This window comes from Hirundo rustica, chromosome Z (assembly GCF_015227805.2).
Source record: "Hirundo rustica isolate bHirRus1 chromosome Z, bHirRus1.pri.v3, whole genome shotgun sequence".
Classification (NCBI taxonomy): Eukaryota; Metazoa; Chordata; class Aves; order Passeriformes; family Hirundinidae; genus Hirundo; species Hirundo rustica.
The window spans coordinates 39,795,339-39,821,759 of NC_053488.1; the positions used below are offsets into that span (position 1 = coordinate 39,795,339).

At 39.6% G+C, this 26,421-nt stretch overlaps 1 protein-coding gene across 2 annotated transcripts in view; it reads left to right on the forward strand.

Annotated features, from left to right (window-relative positions):
• DAPK1 (death associated protein kinase 1) overlaps nucleotides 1–13,902 on the forward strand; it is an 87,117-nt gene extending 73,215 nt beyond the window's left edge. For both annotated transcript variants that reach the window (XM_040090124.2, XM_040090125.2), the window contains 7 exons: nucleotides 12–234; nucleotides 2,597–2,785; nucleotides 4,531–4,728; nucleotides 6,959–7,097; nucleotides 8,425–8,545; nucleotides 10,004–10,192; nucleotides 11,504–13,902. In XM_040090124.2, coding sequence (XP_039946058.1) covers nucleotides 12–234; nucleotides 2,597–2,785; nucleotides 4,531–4,728; nucleotides 6,959–7,097; nucleotides 8,425–8,545; nucleotides 10,004–10,192; nucleotides 11,504–12,736 — 2,292 coding nt within the window. In that variant the 3' untranslated portion in view covers nucleotides 12,737–13,902. The remainder of the gene's footprint in view (nucleotides 1–11; nucleotides 235–2,596; nucleotides 2,786–4,530; nucleotides 4,729–6,958; nucleotides 7,098–8,424; nucleotides 8,546–10,003; nucleotides 10,193–11,503) is intronic.
• Nucleotides 13,903–26,421: the final 12,519 nt, after the last annotated feature.

A 26,421-nucleotide genomic window follows, 5' to 3' on the forward strand; every position in this document is an offset into this window, starting at 1 on the left:
TTGAATTTTAGGATACTCACCGGGGGATTTTTATCCAGCAGCTGAGGCACACACAGAATCCACAGCCCCGGATCAAACTGAAGTTGTTTGGATACTCTGGCACTGGGAAAACCACCCTTGTGGAGTCCCTCAAGTGTGGCCTGATACGAAGCTTTTTCCGAAGACGTAGGCCTAGACTCTCCTCCACAAACTCAAGCAGATTCCCCCCATCTCCTTTGTCTTCCAAACCTTCAGGTATGATTTTGAGCCATAATGTTTGTACGAGAAAAGAGTTTCCTCTTATTCTCTAAGCTCCTAAGAAGTAGTATTTGGCTGTGCTTCAAAAGACAGGACAGCCTAATCATGTAAGAAAAAAGGAAAAAGAGAGAGGGGTTTGACCTCTCTGTGCATAGGCTTGTACCAAAAGTAAGAGGAGGAGGACCTGCGAGTGTGAAGGACACATGAATAGTTAAGGTTTTGTTTGCTTACATGCTGCCTAAGTGCACTTGCAGAATGGAGGACAGGTCTTGTAAACACTGCTGTTTATTTTTCACAAAAAGTCCTAGGCTGCAAACATCAGTATCATGACTGGCTTCCTTTTTGCCAGAGGAACTTCAATAAAGACCACAAAATTGGAACAGTTGCTGCATTTCTGTGTGATTTTTAAGTAATAACAGGTTTCAGAACTGCCTCTGATGCCTTTGAGTGCTTTTCCCTAAGATAGAGGATTGAATTAGCCCAGTTAGAGGTGTCTAAAATCATCTTCAAACAAGCTGAAAATTGAAGTTTTCTAAACAGAAGTGTTTGCAAATATTAAGGAATAAATTGTTCATGTAGCACGAGCTGGCCTGTACAAAGTGGGAATAGCTTCAAGGTGTGGAGAAACTAGCTAGGTTTACACTTAAGTGTGTGCCCAGATTTTGAAGAACCCACAGGGGGATAGTGGAAAGACCAGTGAAATGTTTGTCCGGGGCCCTTTTCTAACACTGGTAGCCAACGCAAGCAAGCTAAGCATGTTGAGGAGCTCAAGTTTAAATTGATGTTTAGAAGTGGTCTTACTGTGTAAGTTTTAGATGGAGGCTAGGGTTGCCTTTAAAAAAAAAAAAAAAAAAAAAAAAAAAAAACAACACCACCACAACAACACTTTTGGATAATACTTGCAGGTTTGGATTTTTTTCATCATTTTTAAGTAATATTAGAACAGTACTAGTAGTAGTTTTCATCTCTACTTTCTCTCTGTTCACCTGAGGAAGCTATAGGGCGTTCACAGAGTGACTTAACAAGGCAAGATCCATGCCAGAGAGATTGTTACTGCATTTGATGTTTACTTAACACAAGGGCCTCACATCTGTGACAACAGAAAAAGGAACTTGATTAAATTAATCAATCAAAAGTTCTTGATTAATTTATCTTAATTTACTGTGTCATACAAAGGCCAGTAAATCACTCAAGGAATATCTGTTCCTGGAGGCAGTACAGGAATGTTTTGACTGAGGATAGATTTTTTTTGTGTGTTGGTTGGTAACAGAACCAGAGAAGAGGTGTTATGTGCTCACACCATCCTAAAATCAGAAAGACTGCCAGTGACACTGGCAAATCAGTGTAGAGATAAAGGTGGATTTGAAGCATGTCCTTCAAAACAGTGCAGTTCTATACATACAAAGCTACTGGTTTATGGTGTTATTTTAGCATTTGCAAGTTTGGGGTTTGCTTCATTCAGTATATGTTCTTTTGGGACGTAAATAATTATATAGCATGTAAATTATATAATGGGCTGAGTGACATAATCAGATAAATACTTAAATCAGCACAATTTGGCCTATACTTGGTGACATGATTTGTTTGTTTATATGTTTGTTTAAATTCTGTAAAAATAAGTGTGCAAATTCACTAAGTGATTATTTACAAGAGCTGAAAGATTTAAACTATTACACTAGGAAATAAAACATGAAAGTGTAGTTTTGCAGCTAACAGGTAATCTCTTTTTATTGTATAACCCAAATATTAGAATTTGCCAACCAGTGAGGGAAAGAAGTCCATATCCACTAGGTGGTGCAAGTCAGTTTAAAAGCCCTTTTGTTTCTCATTTGCACTCTGGGAATCTGAATAAACAAGAAATTTAAAAATTGCTTAATAGGAAAATAATTTTGGTTAAGGGCTTGCTTTTCTCCCTCAACACCCCAGAGACAACTTGTTACACAGTGATATTTTTTTATCATTACTTACAGGAATCAACAATATGAATATGTGACATTTCCATGCCAATAATAGTAGATCATGCAATGAAATTGTAGCCCTTAGCTAGGGGAAAAAAAAAAAAAAAAAAAAAAAAAAAAAAAAAAAAAAAAAAAAAAAAAAAAAAAAGAGAGAGAAAAAGGTAGTATGTCTTTGCAATATAGAACATTAACTACTTTATAGGATCATTCTAATATTTTCCTTTTAATCATTCAGAATAAGAATGTAGTTGTGTACACCCACAGCTTCATAGACATCTTCTTTATTTGAGGAGCATCTTGGGGCTTTATAATCTGCTTTTATGGCTTGCATACTTGTTTTGAAGTGTTCTTGCTGTGATTTTCACATGGTTTATAATCTCATTTTCCTTTCCCTGACCCAGTTTCAGTAAGTATTACGAATCTTTATCCCGGTTGTGAAAATGTCAGCGTGAGAAGCCGTAGTATGATGTTTGAGCCAGGCCTGACCAAAGGGGTATTAGAAACTTTCGTATCACCTGCCCATCACTCTCACTTCTCTTCTGATGACCAGTCCACCAAGGCCATTGACATCCAGAATGCCTGCTTGCATGGTAAGCATTGTCCTGGGCTGGGGTGCCTTAATGCTGCAGGAGAGTTAATGCCATTTTACTTGTTTTTTAAAATAAAAATGGGGGGAAATACTGACTTGGTATAGTAGTGACAGTGTTTGACAATCTAACACTGGTGGCATTTAATTTGTTTGAGAAAGTAAATCTGCCCGAAGTTCTGTAGCTGTTGTAATATACATTTTAATCACTTGTATCAGATCTTGGTAGTATTACAGAGAAACATTTCTGAGGTAAGTGGGAGAGTAGAAAAGAGGTATTTGGCATTTGGGATTTAGACAGGAGCAGGTTGGCAAAATAGCTACTAGTATGACGGCTTCTTCACCTATGTCATCTGGGGATTTTATCAGATTTAGTCTCACTTAGTCCTCACCATTTAAGTATATTCCCAGCTATGCAAAGGACATGCTGTTGTCACTCCATGTCAGGGCTGGAGCATATTTGGTGAGTCCTGGAGCTCATCAGTCATTTTGAGTGGAGCTTCTGATTTAATTTCTTTTTTTGCAAGGAAACTAACTGCTGTGTAGTTGAAGCCAGTTAGCAGTAAGAGGGCTCAGTCACAGAAGGTGTCATAAGTACTCACATGGCTTTTGGCTCTGAGACCACACAAATTGTGCTTCTATTCCACCAGCCATACTAATTGTCATTTATATAGGTGGTCAGGTCTTGTCTTCATAAGGAAAATGTTTTAGCAGCTGCAATCTTGAAGATGAGTTAGTATTAATCAAGAGTTTACTTTGGAGATAGAAACCTGCTTATAAGTGCACAGTAATGAATCCAGCAACAAAATATTTATCCTAGATGCTGAAGAGTTTGCCAAGTAGCTAAAGCTTGTTCTTTGCTCAGGCTAAGTTCTTCCTTCAGTATAGTTTTAAGCCAAATCAAATGCTGCAGGAAACAGAGTTGTGCCATGGACTGTCAGAAGGACTTTTTTTTCTTTCTCTGTACTGTCTTACTACAGAAAAAGTGTACACACAGGTGAACTCTGGGCAGCTGTACTCAAAACAGCAGATTGGAGTGTTCTGAATTCTCTCCTTCTAGAATTTTGAGGTGCATCTTAATCACTGTTTGTTTAATTAGAAGTAGTACAAGTGCAGCAGACATCACCCTAATCAGATGGTGCATCTAGGAAGTGCAACATACTAACAATTTTCTCACCCAAAAACTAAAGGAGATGGGGAAAAGAAGCATGGAGCTCTTGGAACCCTTAACATGGTGATTCTTCATCCCTGATTTACCGACACAGTGTGAACAGTACAATTCTGTTCACAGCAGAATTGCAGCTTCTTTTTAGAATGCGCTTAAGTGGTTTTTAAAATCAGTGATGCCATGTTAAGAACCATAATTAATAAAATATTAAGCTTTAATGGGAGCCATTATTCTTGGTTTTCAAGACAATTAAAAGATCAGCTGCTGTTGTTCAAGGCAAAGCTCAATTACATAAGACTGCATGCATTTAACACAGGTACTTACATATGTCATCCAGCTAAATGTCCTAGAGGAGGAACGTGAGAAACAAACTTTGAGGGTCCAACTGCTAAGCCTCTGAAACTAACTGGAACTCTTTCCCTTTGTTCGTGATTGCATTTTCAGTCTTGCTTTCTCACATGCATACAGTTTATGTTTGTGAAAATTTAAATCAGATTGAATGTTTTGTTTGCATTTCCGTGGCCAGAAGATGTTTTGTGCTTACTGATGAAGTGTCATCTCTTCATCTGATTGTTTTTCAGGAGTTGGTGATTTCAGCATCTGGGAATTCTCTGGGAATCCTGTGTACTTCTGCTCTTACGATTATTTTGCTGCAAATGATCACACTGCAATTCATATAGTGCTTTTTAGTCTTGAGGAGCCTTATGAAATCCAGTTAAACCAAGTGACCTTTTGGCTCAATTTCCTGAAGTCATTGGTCCCAGTTGAGGAGCCAATTGGTATGTTCTTGTGGTTGTTAATGAAGTATTAGAGATCTGTAGAATAAAGCTTCTTGTATTTCTCTGCAACTCTGTACATCATCCATGTTGGGTGTCTTCATCCCCATGTATTTAAACAAACTTTACAAACTTGTTAGCAAAAGGGAATTTTATCTGTGGAAGCCAGAAGAGTTGCACACACCACTTAGTTCAATTAAAAAGTGTCATAAAGTACAGTGCAATGTCTTGTGCCACTGCGATTTACATCTGTATGTGGCAGATGAAGTTTTATGTCAGATAAGCTGACAAGATTGTTTCAGAGGGGAACCATTCAAAACCAAGTTTAGACACATTGCTTAAATTCCTCTTATATCTAGCCCAAATAAACAAAATTTTCAGCATAAATTAGTCTTGTCAGTGACAACAGGTCAGAACAGTATTATGGAACCATGTTACCCATCAGTATCTGCAACTTTCAGGTGTTTAACTAGACTTCTATTGGGACTTCAGATATGATGACTTTTTGGTACTGATGCACAGAAGTTAGTATTTCCTGTAAATTTCTCATATGCTCCAATTTTGCACAGGTTTTACGTAATTTTATTTGGTTTATATTCAGGCTTACAGGAAGTTACTTGGTGGGCAAACTTAAATTAACTTAAATAACATTTTTCTTAAAAGGTCTGGTAGTCCAGGTGTATATACAGTAAATGATAACTTGTTTGCATTTGTAGCTGAGTATTGATCTGCAGACTGTTACAGTTTCTTGGACTAACCAAACTGACATGTGGCTTGGTTCTGTGATCGGAAAGGTTATTCCAGCCAGTGGATCTAAGTCAAGGACATTTGTAACAATGCTAGGGATTCACCATACAAATGTATTAAATACTTAACGTTGTGCAAAGAGTTATTTTCTTTCTCTTTCTGTGTTCTGCTATGCATTATCTCAGCCAGACAATGAGCCAAGGCCAACCCTTGGTTTTCATTTCAGTCATCTGCATTCTTTTATTTTCTATTTTAGATCAAATTTCAGTGTTAATAATATCAGCATTTGCATCTAACCAAGAATAAATTGTGAAAGTTAAATCTCAGAAATTGCAAAAAGGTGACAAAGCTGCAAATACAGCTAATTTGCAAGTGCTGAAAGCTTTTCAAGGCTCCTCAGTCTCACCTGATTTTTTCTTCTTGATCATCTGATTATCAGTATTATTTAGATACTTCACTTAAATCTGTGTTTATACTGATCAGCTCAGGCTGGGTACCCATGCATCTCTGTACTGTTACAAATCCCTCGAGTAATATCTTGTAACTGATGTTTGCAGAGAAGTTAAATCTCTTGGAATTACTTTCCAGTTATTTTGTCTTAAGTCCTTAGCTGCCAATTGGAAAAAAAAAAAAAACCACCACAAAAAACCATACACCACTTCCCTTGAAGTTCTCTGCAGAGATTTCAGGAAATGTGACTTTTTATGAATTAATCAAGATTATGTAGCTCTTAGTTGATGACAACTCAGCAGTGATGTAAGCATATTTTCCCACATGACTTTTTTAAGGCTAAAAGAGCAGGATTGGGTGTACTGTCTCTCTTAAAAATAGTTTAATGATGTCTTTTCTTTTCTGGAATATGAGTTTGCAAAAAGATTGAAAACTCTGTGCTCCATACTGTCACCTCATTCATGCCATTTGTATCTTTCTTTCTTTCTTATTCTTTTTCATGGCTTCTGCCAGGCTTTCCTACTTAACTCTCACCTAAGTGAGAGGTCATTATTTGTGTAAGTACTGCAAAGTAGCATTCATATCAACATATGAATGTTGTAGACCTCTTGTGTTCTTACAATCCTCTATTCTGCTCCTGTAATATTAAGGACTGTCCAAAGGTTATGCAAAGCCCTTTCAAGAAGCTGCTCTTTCTAATTATTTTTCCTCACACTGTCATACTTTGTAGTTAGTAACTATATCATTAGTGCAACTGATTACTATTTTTGTTAAACCAATAAAGTAATGAAGTATAAATGTATCTGATGCTGTTCAAATAGTCTAGATATTTGGGCCTTATATAGTCAGTCCTATAAGCAGATAATTGCCAGAACACCAGCAGTTATGCTGTTAATAGCTGTGCTTAGAGTTGGTAAATCACTACAAAAGTGGTTGGTATGAACGACATAAAATGTATTTCTGATTTTCTGGCTCAGTATCAACCATTTCCGTAGGCATGTCTCATAGTGAGGGAGTCCTTTTGTTTCTCTCCTAGCATTTGGTGGAAAGCTGAAAAGTCCCCTGCATGTTGTTTTGGTTGCCACTCATGCTGACATAGTGAATCTGCCTCGGCCTGTGGGGGGAGAGTTCTGGTATGACAAAGACATCTCCTTGTTGAAAGAAATCAGGAACAGGTAAGTGGGAAGCATATTTATACATAGTGTTTAAACAGTCTAACTGGAAAGAAAAATACTAAAATGCTTTGGAATAGGTAAAAGGTTTTTATATGGCTTATATAATAAGATGATATTTTCAATATTTTCAGGAAGCATGTGTTGTGCGAAAATTGAAACATTTACCAATATTGCAGTGATTAAGCTGCCCTGAGTGAGCTGAAATGAGCCAAGTGGTGTCAAAATTAACTGTGGTGTAGGCAGTCTCATCCTATAAACACTGGGCTACATCCAAAGACCTATTCCAATTTTCTGTCTAACATCTTGGTTCTTGGGTTTTGCACTGGTCTCAGAAAAGTAGTCCATTTGCAGCTAAAGACTCCAGATGCAAAAGAGAAAACTTTACCAGAGGAGTACCCTTATCTCTTCACTGATTTAGGATAGGTATGAAAAAAATTTAAATGAGGCCTGGAAGTACTCCCCACGCAGTTTGCAAAAAGCTGGACATCGTGAGTCACACAGGTGACAAGGTAATCCAAGAGGTACCTAGAAGTTAACAAAATTTCTAAAACTCAGCAGGTGTCTGGAGCATATACTAATGGTAGATGGAAATAGGGAATTTTCCATAAACATAGTATTGTTTAAAGTAACAATACCTTGTATTCAGAGTAAGCATGTAAGTGGGAAACACTGGATATGAAAATCATCCATACCTGCAAGTATACACATTTGTCAGGGCTGTAAAAGAAACAGATGTAGGAATTCCAGCACTGTTGGGGAGGGGGGGTAAGGAGGGTAGAGTCTTAATCAATTAAATAAACCAATAGAAAAATACCTGTGTGTCATCTTTGGTGCTGTAATCCTTTTAAACACAAATCTGTCCAGAGCTAAGCAAACAGGTTTGTGTGGTTGAAAAGTCAGAAGCAAGTAAGGAAGAGATCTGTCAACAGCAATGATTACTGAACTATTTAAAGTGAGAAGAAAGCAAGCAACAGACATTAAGTCCTTAAATAAAATAAATAAATAGAATAAATACCTGTAATCCCTTCTCTAGTCAAATGCTTTGTTTTGTAATTACAAGTCATGTGATGCAGTTACAATTTTCTTATGCATATGCAGTCTTCATTCTGAAAGAAAACAATTTTCTCTCAATATTTTTTTTTATTTTCAAGAAAATCATACAGCAGCTATAATGTCTGTGCTGGTAAAATATCTCAGCATAATCATTACTTAAATTTCATCATTCCTTAAAGAAAAACAACTCTAGTATAATTCAAGACTGAAGTATATTTGTATTAAGAAATAAACTGGATTTGAGGCTAAGTTAGTAATAATTATTTTCCCATAGATTTGGAAATGATTTGCAAATTTCAGAAAAGTTATTTGTCCTGGATGCTGGAGCATCTGGATCGAAAGATATGAAGCTTCTCCGAAATCACTTGCAAGAAATAAGAAGCCAGATAATTTCTGTAAGTAGTATCTAATGGTCTGGGTTGGATCAGTCAAAATGTGAACATTACTTGTGTAATAAACTACTGTAAATTTCAAACTTGGAACAATGAAGCATACAGAAACCACTATTGTTCCAATGTTCTAACAGCACATTTGACAGGTCTTGTGATAAGCAAACCCTTGACATCAAGGAAAAAAATTGAGATTTCAGTTCAAAGTCATAATTTTGGTTTTTGATTGGCAGTGATTGGATTCCAGCATTGCCTCCCCCTGCCCGGCTTTTTGTTGGGGGGGAGGGGGGGGTGTTGTTGTTTTTTGTTGTTTTGGGGGGGTTTTGGGGGGTTTTGTTTGTTTGTTTGTTTGTGGGGTTTTTGTGTGTGTTTTGTTTTGTTTTGTTGGGGTTTTGTTGTTGTTGTTGTTTTGTTTTTAATCAGCATAATATTATACAGAAAGAGAGAAATATATTATAAATATATTTCAGGAAAAAAAGTTTTTTCACTTAAAAACCCACCAGAGTAGAACAGTTTTCTCAACTGTTAGAAAGATAATTCCAAATATGGATATGTAAACTGAATATGTATTAACTTTTGACTGCATTTTTTAATTGGAATATATTGCTTGCAGTTGTACCTGTATGTGTAGGTATAGGCATATGAGAATAAAGGTTAAGTGTAGCCATGTTTTCACGTTGTCACCATGAATACTTCCATAGTAAGTGTAACAAAATTTTTTGTATCCTGTGCTAAATGGATTAATATTATGTTACAGACTAACAAGATTTTCTGCCTCTACTTTTGAAACGGTTTTTTTTGTAATTGATTAAAAGTGGATGTATTACTGAGTTAATTCTGTGGGTTGAGGAAAATATTTGGATTCATGCAAAACTCAGCCTATTTTACATTTTTGATGGTCTCTTGATTTTGTAAGCTTTTGTTCTCTTAAGAAAGCTTTATTATAGCTATGGTCCCTAGCTTGAAATCTGAAGGGGTTTACTGCATAAGAAGTAGAGGCTTTCACTTGAGAATGTAGCAAGAAGGCATCAGTGAAGTCTAAGGCAATCAATACATCAAAGTGCCATTTTTGCATCTTATTTAGTACCCAGCTGTCTCACCTTTTGAAGTAAATTTGTCCTGTACAGATACTGAGTACAGATTCTAAATAAATACTGAAAATTTCAGAAATAAGCATTAACTTACAGATGCATGACAGCAACTCATGGCGATATTTGGAAAATTTGCTTATTTCAGTAAAAAACTGGTTTATGCAATTCACTTTTTTAAGAAAAGGTAGACAGATCTTATGGCAAGTAGATGCCAGATGAAAGAGTAAGGATGCAGCACAAAGGGAACTCTTTAGATCTCAATATTCATTATAAATGGATTAGGCCCCCGCAAAAAAACAAAAAAAAAAAAAAAAAAAAAAAAAAAAAAAGGGTACCACTATTCTCAAATGGATGTTTTCTGTGCTTTTCTAAGACTTGCCCACCAATGACTCACCTGTGTGAAAAAATAATCTCCACACTACCTTCCTGGAGAAAAATAAATGGACCCAACCAGCTGATGTCCTTGCAGCAGTTTGTGTATGATGTACAGGAACATCTTAATCCCCTAGCAAGCGAAAATGACCTACGGCATATTGCACAGCAACTGCATAGCATAGGAGAAGTAAGTATTTTTATCTAAATTCCATCTCTTTATTTGCAAGTTCTGGTAGAATATTACGTTATGAGTTTAAGCAAATATCTAAAGTTGTTTGGTTTTTTTTCTCTCCCTCTTAAGACATCGTAAAAAGTATTCTTATTAACGCTTTCTGTTATCAGTATGTCTCGTGGCTTCTATTTTGTTCTATGTAATCTCTTTGAGACAGGAAGAATTACAGTTTATTGCTATAGTTGTAAGAATATTGTTGAGGGTTAAGTTTCCTGTAGAATTCCCCCCCCCCCCCCCCCCCCCCCCCCCCCCCCCCCCCCCCGCCCCAACTTGCTAGGAGACTAAATGCTGATAGTTAGAGAGTGCTTAACCTGGACAAAAGAAGCTGATCACTTAGTTTGGGGGAGGGAGAAAGCTCCCGGAGAGAGCTGAGGGTGGTAGTCTCAGGTCTCTCGGTCTTCCGGGGAGCACAGATCGTGCGGCTGCTAGCTGCCTGGAGTCCATGGTTAACGAAGGAGTCTGGTCCTGGGAATTCTACCATCTGTTAGAGCGCCCAGGAATTCGGAGTTTCTTCACTGTCCTGCTGGATTTTGGGTGAGCCCGGGTCCAGCTGCTCTGGCTTCTCTGGCACGGCCACCTTTGCCTGCCAGGGCACCCCCCCTGCCTGCGGAGGACAGTCCACCGCGCCCGGCTTCCAGCCATCAGCGCCGGAGCTTCCACCGTTTGCCCTCGGGGTTCTTGGTTCTGTTTTACTATTATTATAATTGCTGTTGTTTTTTTGTCTGTCCTGTTATATTTACTAGTAAAGGACTGTTATTCCTTTTCCCCATAGCTCTGACTGAAAAGTTTTGGGTTTTTTTTTTAATCTTCCAAATTATAATAACACAGAGGGAAGGATTCAAATTCCTCATTTCCTAGAGAGGCCTGCCTCTCCTTAGCAGACACCTGTCTTTTCAAACCAAGACAAATATCAAATAACCAGAAAGGATCACTATATTCGCCTGCAACGAAGTGTTCACCACATGTGAGAGAATTTATGTGTCCATTAGAAATTGAATAGTAGGATAACATCTTTGCATAAACAGCTTGCAGGGCATGACTAGGCTTTCCAGCTGTTGGGCTCTAATTATTTCATTACTAGTGGAAAATAGCAACAAGATCTGGTTTTTGTTCTGAGTACTTGCCATATATTTAAATGCACTGTTAGCTTTTTCCTGTGAGCAGTGTTAATCAAATTGTCAGATCAGTCTGTTAGGAAGGTGAGAACGTGGGCTATCATCTTGTACTTCATGAGATGTAAACAATAACTTTCATATTTATAAACAGATTAACATTATGCAGAGTGAAACTGTCCAAGACGTTGTGCTTCTGGATCCTCGCTGGCTCTGTTCTAATGTCCTTGGAAAAGTCTTGTCAGTGGAGAACCCAAAAGCCCTCCATCACTATAGAGGTCGGTACACCATAGAGGACATCCAGCGTCTGGTGACAGATAGTGATGTGGAAGAACTGATACAGATTTTGGATGCCATGGATATTTGTGCAAGGGACCTTAGCAGTGGAGCAATGGTGGATATTCCTGCTCTCATAAAGACTGACAATCTCCACAGGTCTTGGACAGATGAGGAGGATGAAGTGCTGATTTATGGTGGTGTTAGAATCGTTCCTGTGGAACATCTTGCCCCATTTCCTTGCGGAATTTTTCATAAAGTTCAGGTGAATCTCTGCAGGTGGATTCATCAGCAGAGCACAGAGGGAGATGCTGATATACGTCTGTGGGTAAATGGATCAAAGATTATGAATCGTGGAGCTGAGCTTTTAGTGCTGCTGGTCAACCATGGGCAGGGTATAGAGGTTCAAGTTAGAGGACTGGAAACAGAGAAGATTAAGTGCTGTTTACTTCTGGATTCTGTGTGCAGCACCATTGATAACTTAATAGCCACAACCTTACCCGGTCTTCTGACCGGGAAATATTACCTTAGTCCTCAGCAGCTGAGGGAACATCATGAGCCAGTAATGGTCTACCAGCCTAGAGACTTTTTCCGTGCACAGAGTCAAAAGGAGACATCATTAACTAACACTATGGGGGGATATAAAGAGAGCTTTAGCAGCATACTGTGTTTTGGGTGTCTTGATGTTTACTCCCAGGGAAGCCTAGGAATGGATATTCATGTGTCTGATCTGAATCTACTTACCAGGAGAAAACTAAGTCGACTTTTGGATCCACCTGATCCAATGGGCAAAGACTGGTGCCTTCTTGCCATGAACCTGGGCCTCCCTGATCTTGTTGCAAAGTACAATACAAGTAATGGAACACAAAATTATTTTCTCTTAAGCCCAGTTCATGCCCTTCTACAGGAATGGAGTAATGCACCTGACAGCACTGTAGGCATACTAATGTCTAAGCTGAGGGAATTAGGTCGCAGAGATGCAGCAGATTTCTTACTGAAGGCATCTTCTGTATTCAAAATAAATTTAGATGCTAATGGTCAAGAGGCTTATGCCTCCAGTTGCAACAGTGGCACATCTTATAACTCAATTAGTTCTGTAGTGTCACGGTAAGAGGAGGTGTTTTGCGTGGTCATCCTTTCAAAGTGCATAAAGGATAAAAGACACGGTATAAAAGTTGCATACTGTAATTTATGAGCTTTTGCATCAGAGGGTCCTTCTCTGGCACCACCTTTTTTGTGTATAAACTTTCTACTCCTAACTGTGAATTGTTGCTCTTTATTAAAAAGACTGGTGTACTTCTGCTGGTTTAAAACTATTTCTGATTGAGAATGTGCTGCTTAATACTGCCATTTCAACTGGAAAGTCTTAACTTTTGGATTACGCAGTGCAATTGTTTTATATAATTCTCCCCAAAAAAGGTAGGGGGAGAGGAATAAAACATAGTACCTTATATATGTGTTTCTTACTTTTTTTTTTTTTTTTTTTTTTTCTTTTCACTGTGTCCTCTGCTTAATATTTTTTTATATTTGTAAGGAGAGAAGTCCACCATTTGTGGTCAATCTGACCAAACTTAAGCGCATAGTTTTTAGCTGAAAAAGTGAGTGCCTTTTGCAGAAGGGAGAGTGCAGTTGATTTGAATGACCTTGCTGGAGTTACAAGAACATGCTACCTCTGTTTCACTCAAATTGTCTGCATGCTTATCATTGCAAGTGGTGCTTGCCTGTTAATTTTTCCTGCACTTCTAAGTCATTGGTGATGACTCACGCAGAGTATTCTTGTGCCAGTACTATAGGTGTAGATGTGATACCTAATCAATTACAGTCAAATCAAAATGTGAAAATCTCTTAAACTTGCCAATTATCATGCTTCATTATTTCCATGTACCTCAGGTAAAAGTTCATATCATTATAATAGAGTTCAAAAAACACAAGTGTTGGATACTGCAGAATAATATTGTCTAGCTGTCAGTTGTAATTTGTGTATAACAAAGGTTTTCTACTATTAGATTCTGCATTACTTACTTCCTGTACTTGAAAACTTTGATGGGGATAAAAAAAAAAAAAAAAGGAAGCAAGGTTTCTTGCAGTGATAACTTTAAAATTGATATGAGGGAATATGATCCATTCTCTGTTCTAAAAAGCATGTAATTTTCATGGTGCGATATGTGTTTTGTTTATATATATTGTATGTATATATATTAAGACTATTTTTTCCTTAATCTTACATTGTAGTAAATTTTAAAGGATTTTTCTACAAATAAACTGTTGCTTGTTGCATCCTTGTTAATCACATTCTGTTGCTGAAGGGCATCAAAACTTCTCTTTACAGTCAGAATCGAGAGTCAATGCCTGCCTTCTGAAGTTCTGGGAACATGCTGTTTGACTTCAGGGGGATTTCTTAGAATGTTGCAGGAGTATTTATGGGTTTTTTTTATTGCAGAGGTGGTCCCTGTGCAGCAGATCTGCATTCATGTTAGCAAACGGCAAGCCAAAGCAGTTTGCTACATAGCTTTTCCTTTGTGTTTTTTCATAATGGAAACCAAAACAGCAAATGTGAGTCTGTCATCAGGAATTCTCCAGATAATGCTGTGCTGCAGAGAGAGAGGACACTGCATTAGAACTTATGCTGCAATAATGGTCTTTTACATTAAATATCCCCTCATAACACAAGGGATTCTGCTGGAGCTGCTTATTTAAAATCTCAGCATCACTCCCTGATAGCTGCACAGTCTTGGTGTGGCATGCTGTGCCGGCAGCTTTGCACAATGCCTCTGCCCTGTGTATGCTGCAAAGGTTTTAAGCAAGATCTTAAAATGCTAGTTGCTGTTTGCCCCTGCCTTTCATTGCCTATTTTATCCTTGCTTCATTAAATCTTTCCCCAGGTCCCAGTTATTGCTGTGCTCCATTGTTAACCATTCTTTTATAGTCTAGTCCTCAATAACTACAGTTTACAAGCAGTCCTACCCTGAGCTGTCTGTGTTTTGATATTCTGCTTCTGACAAACTGCGTTCAGCATCTCCCACGTCTGTTCGAAGTGGCTCAGTGCAGAGCCCAGCTCTCTGCAGCCTGTATTTACCTCTGCCAACTAATGGCCACTACCATACTTCAGCTTCCAGCTGCGGACATGTTTAGTACTTCTGTCAGATTCTGGTAAGTGGAGGAGGAGTCTTTCTTATGTCATAAAACATTCTGGGTTTCTACCAGAAAAGGTTTCCTCCCACCTCCCCAGATGCTTTATGGGCACTTGAGATATGTGGTCAACTTACCAACACTGATTAACCACTCCTTTTACTTCTTTTTGTTTCTCCCTTACTAACAGCATGTTTCTCACAGTTCCTTGCTTCCATTTACTGTAAAACGCAGACCTGGGAGTATAAATGACTTAATGGACTCTATGATGTACCTTTGACTAGAAGTCACAGCCTATTGCATCATTTCCAGTTTTCATGGTAATAGGCTCAGGAAAGTGAATCACAGTCACAGGATAGCTTTGGATTCCTTTCTTATAAATCCTGTGCTACTGATGAAAAAAATAATAATAAAAAAAAATTCCTAGGTGACAATTTGGGGATAAAATAAAAGGCTAGCCAAGTGTTACAAGTGAGCATCCCTTCTGTTGCGTCACTTTTATTAATGCTGTGTTTTGTTTTGTGAATGCAACTAGGAGCAGAGCTTCATTCTACAGTTTTTAGAACTGTGTTTAAAAGATGCACAGATCCTGCCCTTACTCAGTCCAGAAATTGAGAAAATGCAGGTCTTTGCAAGCTCAAAAAAGTTTAGTTGTAAGTGTACAGAATGTATAGCTCATGCAAGGAACATGATAAGCTTAGCTTCTGACAGTGAAATAACTGAAGCTGGATACTAGCCATCTTTGTAGCTTCAGAGAAGAGCTGCTGAAACATCATCTTGAGGATAAAGCAATGAATGACAATTTTCATTTTGTCTTCAAAATCCATAATATAGACAAACTCTCAAGTTTGCTGCTCAAGGCCAAGAGACATTGCAGATTACCTTGAAGTTTAGAGAAGTATTCTACAGGCACCCAGACTCAAATCTTGAAGAAATTTTCTGAAGAAGCAAACACTTTGGTGCAGGCCATTTTGTCAATGATTTCTCCCTGGCATGAAGCAGCATGCATCAAATAAAAGAAGTGCTTCATATTGCTATTTTTATCAGGTGTTACTAGCTGTACTGTCTTTGGAAGTTTTGTTGCTGATTTGACTGCTGAGTTTGGAAAGCCACAAGAGATCAGTGGTTATATGCAAATGATTTTAAGGTGGGCCAAGGGCATCCAGAGGCAGCCTTGGGTGGAGGTAGATATATATGATTTTTCTCACCTTAAAAGGGTGAGGAGATAAGGGTAAGATGAAGAGAGGCACAGGTTTTAGGACCTTTGGAGTTCAAGTGATTGAGAAAGTTACGAAACTTACAAGAGTTTAGAAACTCCCAAATGTCACATGCTTGACAGAGCCAGGAGGTTTAGAAAAAAGTCTGTTTCCTAAATGGTCAGGTCTTTACAGAGAGCAGCAGTGAAGTTTTTAGAGCTGGCTGTGCTGGAGCCAGTTTCAGATCCTAAACCTCTGTTGGCTCTGTTCCTCCCTCAAAGGAGAAGTTACCTCCCTAATTCATTGCAACCCTTTTATTGCAGAGATGTTCTGTTGCAGCATCACTGTTTAAAACAGGTGCTTCTATTTGAATTGCATCACTATTTCAGCTTTGCCAATGAAATGGAGGAATAATGCCCAAGTTGTAACTCCAAAGAAAGTAAATGAAGCATGCTGTTGGCTAAGTCAGAGGAGATGGTACAATATATATACATATATATATACAGATGGCCTAAAAGTACTCTGCACAATATTAAAATTTATTTCTATTTGATTTTTTATTCTTAAACTCAGTCCACTGTGTCACCACCACCCCCAAAAAACCACCCCACAAACAAACAAACAGACAAACAAACAAACAAACAATAAATAAATAAATAAAACCGCACCAAAAAACCCCACCACCCCACCAAAAATTCACTCACATTTTTTTCCGACAATTTTTGACTCAGAAGATAAGGCAGCGGGTGGAAAAGAGAAAGAAAATCAGTTTTCAACAATGTCTAAGGTACTTGCTTTCCAAAAGGGTTACAGCCAAGCCACTCAGACTTTGCAGGTAGAAGTCTTCGGGTCTTCAAAAGTCAGATGAGCAGTATATAGAAGGGAACAGATGGTATTCTTCTGTCATATCCATTTGTCATAACAAGCTTTACAGGAGTAGTGGGACCAGCAGCTATACTGCCTCAAAGCCAGATGAGGATCTAGGTGGACCTAGTTCAGTTTTGCATTAACCAAACTGACCTAGCATTTCTGCACCAGTCAGACTACTTTGGGTGAGGTCCAAATCCAACACATGCATATTTAAAGTCATTTTTCAGAAAGCAGTTGCGTTGCTGAGTCAGTTAGATGTATATTAAAATCCACTGGCCTGCCTTGAGACGAGGCAAGCCCAGGCCACCTTGCCCAGACTCTGGCTCCAGCTGTCAGAAGGCCTAGGACACCGACACTGCCAATATGCACTCACATACCCTAGGCAGAGAGGAAGATTAGGAAGACTTCAGGGCCGGGTGATAAGGAGTCTCAAACAGGAGTGAACGCTTGGACATGCTGCGTCTTACATGGATTTCTCAGCAAAGACATGCTGACAGCCTGAGCTCACACATACTCCTCCTGCAGAAATGTACCACCTGCTGCAATGGTGTAGCCATTTCTGGTGGCTCTGTGTCCAGGCTCATAAATACACACTGTGTTGTATCTGCACAGGATTCAGAGTGCAGCTTGGTGAGGTATCTTCGCTATGGATTCAGGCATGGTCACAGCTGAGTGTAACACCTGGAGAAGCTCTGGACTGTATGAGTTGGAAGTATAGCCAGGATGCTTCTGCTGTGCCTCAGTGATTGAAGCTTGAGGGATAGGGGAGAGGGTTGGAATTTGCATGAGTAACGACCGAGTGAGACACCAGCATGTGGTGCACAGGGAGGATGAAGTTGTACTTTTCAGAACTGTTAGAGAAATGCGGGAGAGAGGGGAAGGATCTTGCATTAGAGGGGCTAGACTGCTGATGTTAAAAGATGGCATGTGTATGACTCTGAGTCATCTTGTGCTTCACTTTTTGAGCTGCTCATTCAATTTCAAAATCAACTTTTGTAGCCTGGGCAAAAGAAGTATAGTTTGACTAGTCTGTTTCCCATGAAAGATGAGTCAGCTTCACTCTCAGACTCCCTGCGTAAGGACGTTGAGATGCTTGAGCGTGTCCAGAGGAGGCAACGAGGCTGGTGAGGGGCTTGGAGCACAAGCCATATGAAGAATGACTGAGGGAGCTGGGGTTGTTTAGCCTGGAGAAAAGGAGACTCAGAGGTGACCCTATCACTCTCTACAACTTCCTGAAGCGTGGCTGTAGACAGCTGGGGATTGGTCTCTTTCTTCAGGCAACAACAGACAGAACAAGAGGACACAGTCTCAAGCTGCGGCAAGGGAGATACAGGCTGGATATTAGGAAAAAGTTTTTGACTGAAAGAGTGATAAAGTACTGGAATGGCTTGCCTGGGGAGGTGGTGGAGTCATCATCCCTAGAAGTGTTTAAAAAAAGACTGGATGTGGCACTTGGTGTCATGGTCTAGTTGAGGTATTAGAAATGGGTTGGACTCGATGATCTTGAAGGTCTCTTCCAACCTAAAAATTCTGTGATTCTGTGATTCTCTGACTGCTTACAAGTCAAAATAGATGTAGCAGTCAGCTAAGCAAAAAGAGTGCTGAGAAAAGATTAGCAGCAAATCTTGCTATCACTAAATTTATCTACAAAGCACTATAATTTCATATAATTTTTAGGTCTTTCTATTGGTTGCAAATGTGAGAAAAAAGTACTCTGCAGAGTGCTGAGTGTAATCAATTACTGCTAAGCCAAAGCTTTTATTACTGGAAAAACAAAGGGCACAAGTCTGGAATCTTGCGCCAAAGGCAATGTGTCAGTGCATACGAAAGCCAGTGTGGGTCCAGGTGCGTTATAGGACAGAAACATATCCTACTCTCCTACACCTATAATACGGATTATTTCATCATTCCTAAGGTATGTATCTGCAGAAGGAGCAGGAAAGATATTTATTTAGAAGTGTTTCCCAATAACACCTGATAGCTAGGATTAGACTCAGATTTGGTTACACTTGAGAAATCAACCACCATCCTCTCCAAGTAGAACGCTTCAAATAAAAATTTTCTACAGACCTCTGGGGATTGTGTTGGCAGCTGGAGAATGTTGTAGCAATTGCCCTGGAAAACAATGAAGGAGTGAGTCACCATAACCAAATTAGCATCAGATAGGATGGGCTAAATTTTCTCAATTGCTCAAAGTCACAAGGAAATATCCCTTGCAGCTCCTAGACGTGGTAGTCAGGTACCAGTAAAGGTTTCAGAGGAAGCTTAAGGCATCATCTGCAGTATCAATCTGCTTATAGAGGTTCAGAAAGGAGCTGCATGAATGTTTAAACTGATGGATTAACACAGTCTCCATGTAGACTTCAAGAACTGAATCAAGGCATAAAACTTGCAAGTGCTGCTGGGAAGAGGTAGATTTCCAGGCCTTTTTATCCCAGGTAATAACACCTGCCTGAGAAGTGTTTTGCAAAGCACTTATTGCTGCCATCTCAGGGAAATACAGAAAGGAATCTCATCTGGTGTCAATTTGGGTCTACAGGACAGATATGAATAGATTAATACAAAGCTACCATGTGACTTCCCATCTGCCATTCATTCTCCAAGATACACTGTTGGTTTGTACTTAGAAAAACAGGGAGAATATTTTTCAGCAGAAGGTCAAGGAGAGTTACACGAAGAACAACCTCCCCAGCTGTGACTTAGCACCCTGCAGTTGTCCTATTTGTCACTATCATGGCTAGGAAAGCTCTACAGAACTCCCCACAGCTACCATAGAAAAGCATGCCAGAGAGAAATTCTTCCTTGTGTTATACATTTTTCTTCAGTAAGGATGTTCAGTTATTTAAATGTTCAGTCTTCTGTGCTAGCATAGTATTTTCACAGTTCCCTTACCAGACCTACCTTTCTGCTTTAAATTGCTCACCGTAGGAAAGAGTGCTGCATCACTCATGTGAAGCAGTCTGTGGCACCAGGTGAGCCAGGCATTGCATAGAAGGAGAGCACAGGTCAAAGCAAGTGCATGACAAATAAACATGATGGTCCCAAGGGCCTCTTCCTACTATCAGTTCAACCATGCACCCAGCTCCAACAATATTCAGCTGCACAGTGTGAATGTGATCTCTGAATTTCCCATGGATATACCTGTAAATACCAAAATATGGCATCTAGTGAGGAGAACAGAGGTGTAACTTTTATATCTTTCTTTATGATGTGCTAGAATTATGGCATCTTTTACATTCCACCAGTGGGCCCAGAAGCAGACTTCATAATCACAAAGGAGCCTCACTAAACTCAAGTTTGATGTTCATGTGTACTTGTACTATTGCATTAAGCACTAAGGGGAACATTCCTGCTTCTTTCAGAGTTCATTGGACTACACTTTTTCATTTCCAGAAATTAGGCCAATTTATGTAGAATTGCTGGAAACCATTTGTTTTCAGCAAGAATTTATCATCATTATCTCTGAGGCACATTTTTTGCTGTGTTTCAATGAAACCTCTAAAAGATTTTCTCCAATGGAAAGACATAATCTTTGGCAGAAATTGTCTGTAAATCTAAGAGAGACTTCTGCTAACTGTTACTTTGACTGGTAAGTGAAGTCACATGCAAATTGTTTCTGTTCTTAGAAGAATTAGTTTTCAAAATCTGGTATTAAAAAACTCCTGTAATCGACTATTAATCCAAAGCCACAACTCCTTGTTAGACATTTACATAGCAACACCACAGCAGACTCATGACTTTAGTGTGCCTTCACATAACAGACAAAAGTTGCAGTGGTTTAACACCAGCAGGAAAACAAACCCAAATAAACAACACCCCTTACCCACAAATCTTCCAGTAAGAAATGGGCAAAAGCAGAGGCTATGGGCTGAGATAACAATTTCCTGAATGCAAAAGACAATGGCGTAAGAAATATACAATAATAACAAAATGAATGCCAAAAGTATAGAAAGAGAGAAGATGTTTTACCTACAGAAATGTATTCACCCTCAGGAACACAAATAAGATGGTGGATGCTGCCCGCAGGTCACACCCACATGACTTCCCAGACAAAGGCAATATGAAAGTCTTTCCTATGCCCTGCAACAGTCAAGAACAAGGGCCAAGAGGAGGGGGGGTCTCCCACAGACAGTGCTTCCCAACACCTTCCTGCTGGAGAGGGGGAGGCAAAATTACACCCTTCTGCTGGCACAACTGGGTTTTCCTGCCAGAGCCTTGTTCCCAGGTATGGTGTTCTTCCACACCCAGGGAGGTGTGGAAGAACAACCTGGCCAGGGCCCCTGTAGCACTCAGCCCCACCGCTCCCTGCCACCAGCAGAGCGTGAAGGAAGACCACCTTCCCTTACTGGAATTTAGAGCCTTGCATCCATGCATACACAGCAGGTATGAAGACTGTTATGCCACTGCAACCTTATCATTAATATCCACCAGGCCCAGAGTCACATTTTGCATGAGCTAAAACCAATTTCCATTTGTAGCTTGGAGGAACTGATCTGCAGCCTTAATCTCAGCCAACTCAAGGGCTAACATTTCTATGCCTGTGCTGAATTTAACCTAAAAAATAAAGTGTGCAAACAGTGCTAATGACAATTTTCAGAAGAAGATCACTTGCAAATACAGTAATTTGAGTTGTAAGAAGATGTTGTATTCTCTTTCTGCAATTTCCTGTTTTAAAACTTATCTGTCAAGTCAATTAATTTGTCTTTTTCAAATCTAGGAAGTATGGAAATCTTGTAGTGTAAGTGATTTTGGCTATATTGTGAAAAAAAACAACTAAGAAAATGGGCTGGAATTGCTCATTGTAAACATTGTCCAAGAGCGCAGTCTTTCACACCAACAAAGAGTCTGATTTCTGCTTCCTCTGCTTGGTAGAAGTATTTCTTCTGTGTGCCCAGCAGAAGACTCTCTACTGTGGACCAAAGGATGCTTCCCAACTCTTAAAAATCCCAGCTGAGGACATATTGTGTCATGTTTGTAACTCAGACAAGGGCTTTATTAGCGCTGCCAACAACAGGGATTTTTTGAGCGCTCTGTTGCCATCAGGCAGGGTGTGGTGCAAGGTTATTAAACTGCCTCTGCCACTTAGTTTTCATCTGACACATGCTTAATTGTGAGGATGTCCTTCCTCCTATTAGTGTTTGAATCAGTCCCACTGTAGATGAGAAATGTTGTCCAAACCTTGTTATACAGTAAAAAGTATTTAAAGCCACTGCCATAGTATTATGGTAGAGGCAAGTTCAGATGACATGTTGTGTCCTCACATTTCCCAGCATCAGCCAGGAATAGCACTGTCTTATTCCTGATGGGCAGAGATGCAGTAGTTGACATGACAAAGGGACTAGTCTGGATGCCCCTGTGGGGAGAGGGGGGCTTCAGTGTAAGCCATTAATAAGACAGAGACTTTATTTGATGTTCTCTGTCATCTCCTGCTATTTATCTTAATTATATGGAAGGAAACTGGTGATGAAGGTAATATTGGAATGAGTGAAGTAAATGGGTACTCAACCTTGTTGAATAGTTGGGGATATTATGTATTAGTATCTGTTGATCAAAGGTGCAGTGTTTAGATGCTAAGGTCGAAAATTAGAGTCTAGGGTTAAAAAAAAAAAGTTTGATGTTCTTGCATGAGGAACAAATTTCACAAGCTATGTATCTTTGCTATATCATAAATAGCTATATTCCTTCCTTCCAGTTTTTAATTTATCAGGGCATCAAATTGCACAGACAGTTTCAAATCTTGGAAGCCAGATGTGCTTCTCCTAACCTGTTCTCCCTGAAGCCTACCTGTGATTGCCAGCTCCAAGAAACCAAGTAAATAAAATACTTTGGGGAGTCAGCATGAAATAATTAAGTATTGAAATAATCAGACTAGAAAATGGCACTCACCTTTGGAAAACATCTACACTGCTTTCTTCAGGGAGGAGAGACAGTTTTAAATGGCAGGTGGAGGTAATGACAAGTCCTCTTCATTGCTCCCCATGATGCAGAAAGAGTCTTGGGAAAGGGAGGCCCTCGTTCATGTATAGCCTGGGTAAACAAGGCACCTGGAAAATACGATAAGCCACTCATTCTAAACCCAGTCTGGTTTAGACTGGGTTCAGTTCTGGTTCTGGTTCTGGTTCTGGTACGGTTTCCTGGAGAGCCCTGTACATCCAGTTCTGAAAGCCCCTTTAGATTAGTTGCAAGAGGGAGTCCAATTCTGCCAGCTTAGTAAGTGCTGTGTTCACCTCACCTAAACTGTCTTGTAAAAAAAGCATGATTAGAGGTGAGTGGGAAACAGTAAACAAAACTAAGCATGCAGCAGCTAAAGTAACTACGTGTTTTGGGCAGAGAGGAGCAGGTGGTCTCCTGGATGATAGCCACAGTACAAAGCCATAGTCCATGCGTTTTGATCAGGAGACTGCTGGCAACTGATCAACAAATGTGACCAAGGCTGACATCTCCTGTTTGGAGGGTGGTTAGTATGTGCGTGCATGTGTGTTTATAGCTAGAGTCAGGACAGATGACAGGGGTTAGGTACCCTGTTGCAGAAATTTCTGTACTTCTCATATTTTGCTTTTTTCTACCTTTTAGTTTTACTTTAGTCCAGAATATTTTGGCAAAAATGGAGAGAGAGGAATAGAGATTTTATATATGATGTATGTATGTAAGGCTAGGTGTGTTAAATTCTGGTCAGTGTGAATATGCCTGGCTTGCTGCAGAAGTGATTTTAACCAGCTTCTGCCATTAGTCAGCACTTTAGTCTCAACACTGTAAGTTTTGATCGTCCATTTTTTCCTTGGTTTCTTACACTAATCTAAAGCTGTGCTGCACTAAAAGGGGAAGACCTGTCCTGTCCAACCCCTGTTTGCAGTCTTTTGGGTTCACACTAGTACCTGGCATGCTCAGCCAGTTCAGCTCATTCATCCAACAGGAAGCTGTCACTTGGGTTTGCGGGCATTGCTTGCAGTTCAATGAGCTTGCTGCTACAGCTTAGGGCAGAAATGGGAATTGACAGATGAAGGAAGGGCCAGAATGCCTTTTTTTCAGCACTAAGTCTGGTTCAAATTAGCCTGAATTGCTTGGTAAACCTCACCCATAAATACTTTCAAACCCTGTAAAGGTTTGACTTCAGTATTTGTTTTAGCTAAAAGTATTTCCATAAGCTCCGTTAAAACTGTCTAGATGCCAGTGGCTCTTGGCAGAAAATAAAGCAGTCCTCTACCCCCTTCCAGGGAAACAGCAACTATCCCAAATCCAGAAACACTAGCAGATGTGAGCTGGGAAAGCCTGTACTCTGGAGAATGTTTAACCAAGAAGGCAAGCCCAGAGTAGCAACTGCACCTGTTCTGGAGAAGACAGCACTGCAAAAGCAGCACCGTGGGATTGACCTCTCCTAACTCACTGCTCTCCCCTAAGTACTCCTGTTAGCAAGTTGAGAGTGACATCCACAGCCCTTTCCTTCTCTCCTCAAGCTCCTGGGTACAGCTAATTCTGGTCCATCTGGTGAAGAAGGGAGGGTTAGTACTGAAGAAAGGAAAAGGAAGTTTGCTGTGCTCTTGCCTGCACAACAAGATTCCTGTGCTGAAGTCGCTGAGTCCTTCCTTGACCCAGCTCCCTGCGGTGTGCTGACAGGTAATAGTCCTGCCCTGCCTTCAAGGGCTGGGCTGCAGCTCAGCTCAGGGAATGTTTCTAAAACTAGTCCAAGTTTCAGTGCTGCAGTGCTGCAGAAGCTCTTGAGCTTTTAAATTACTTTCAAAAAAGTAATTTCAAATTACTTTTGCTAAGCTCCTGAGAGCTATATAGGCTGTGCTGGTCCTGTAGCACTGTCACAGGTGCAGGACCTGTGCAGATTTGAACCATTGCCACCCCACCTCAACAGGAACTGGGCTTTACATGCTGTGATAAAACAAGCACTGGGAAGAGAGAGGCTAGATGGAGATGTGGATGAAAAGGTACAGAACATGAAGAAGAAATGTGGTGCTACTCATCATTAAACATTTTTGAGCAAAACTCATCTGTGTGTCATCTGTCCCCCTTCATCTTTTTCATTATATCCATAAGATACTTTTAGTCTATTGGCTTTTGGATTTGTTGCTTTCCTTTCAGTCTGAAAAGAAAGGGGAAAATGCTTTTATAGATAGGCAGCAGCTGCTGCAGATGTTGCTTCCTAAACCAATATAATGAGAAAGTTTAATTTTAAATTTAAAGTACTGTTAACAAAGCAAGACTCAGTCTTCCATTTCTTGCACACCCAATACTACTGGTGGTTTCAAGACCTGAGTCTACATCACTCTGTGTGGGAAAACATTAAAAAAGCAAGCAAACAAATAATTCTAGTTCTGTCAGTGAGTCAGAAAGCATCTTCCTGTATTTGAACAAACCCTGATAAAATTTAAGGAATGTTCTGTGATCCTGCTTCTGAAGAATGCACTTCTTTTAATCTGTTTGCTCTTCACCCTCAAAGCAGCAGGGTTCGCAATGTGGCTAGCACATGGCCCCAGCTGTCTGCAGGGGCCATGATCCAGGACTAGCCTTTCAAGATAGGCACCACCTGAGAGCTAGAGCAAAGGTCAGCTTGGACCAGGTCAAGTATGACCAAGGATTAGGGCATTGCTTTTGGATGGTGTGTTTCCCGGGTATTGCAGCTGGATACCAGACTGTGGATAGTATCATCGCTAAGTTGTTTCTGTAGGTTAGGGTGAACTTTTCTCTAAGTGGTTCACATTTTCATACTCAAGAATTTACAGCACCTCTTTTCTCACCATTTGACCCTGCTTGCTGGGAAGAGGGTATTTTTTTTGTGTAACAGTATCAGCTGCAGACTTGCCAATGATGCAGCCTCTCATTTCTCCCTGTCCCAGGATGTTTTCCACACAGCTGGGAAGATACACAGATTGGGAAAGTCACACTTCATGTGAATAGAGGATGGTATTCATTTTTACGACTTCCAGAATCTTTGTGTCTCTAAGCAGTATGTATTAATGTATGTATGTATGTATGTATGTATGTATGTATGTATGTAAGTAATAAAAAGTATGTATAATAAAAAGTATGTGTAACAAAAAGATATTTGCAATCCTATTAACATATTTTGTCTTTTATTTACTGCGTATGGAAACCCCATTAATTTATCATGGCTTTGAAAATCTGTATTTGTGAATTATTTCCTCTTCATGTATAAAAACAAGTACAGACCCATCAAAATAAATAAGTAGAAGGGACTGGGCTGTGCTGTGGGGAAAAGCTATCCAGTTCATGACAGGCGAAGGATCTGTGTGTGAAGGTGAAGGATTCAGATGTGGACAACAGTGGCCTTTCAAAGTGCAGAAGTACAACTTTTACCTCTCCAGCAATTAAAAAAAAGACTAGCTAGGACATGAGATACGTTTGCTTTGACTTAAAAGACATTAACCTGAAATGGAAATGAAAAGAAACAAAAATTCTTTCAAGTGGAAAATTAGAGACAGGTGAGAAGGACAAAATGTTAGCAGGCAGTTTTCTCATGTAAGCAACTCTTCCAGGTTCTAGATTAGTAATTTTTCTGTTTTTAAAAAATAGGTGGTTTTTTCTTATTTTTTCCTAATTAAATGTTTAAGGGTGTTTTCTTTAAACTGTTCAA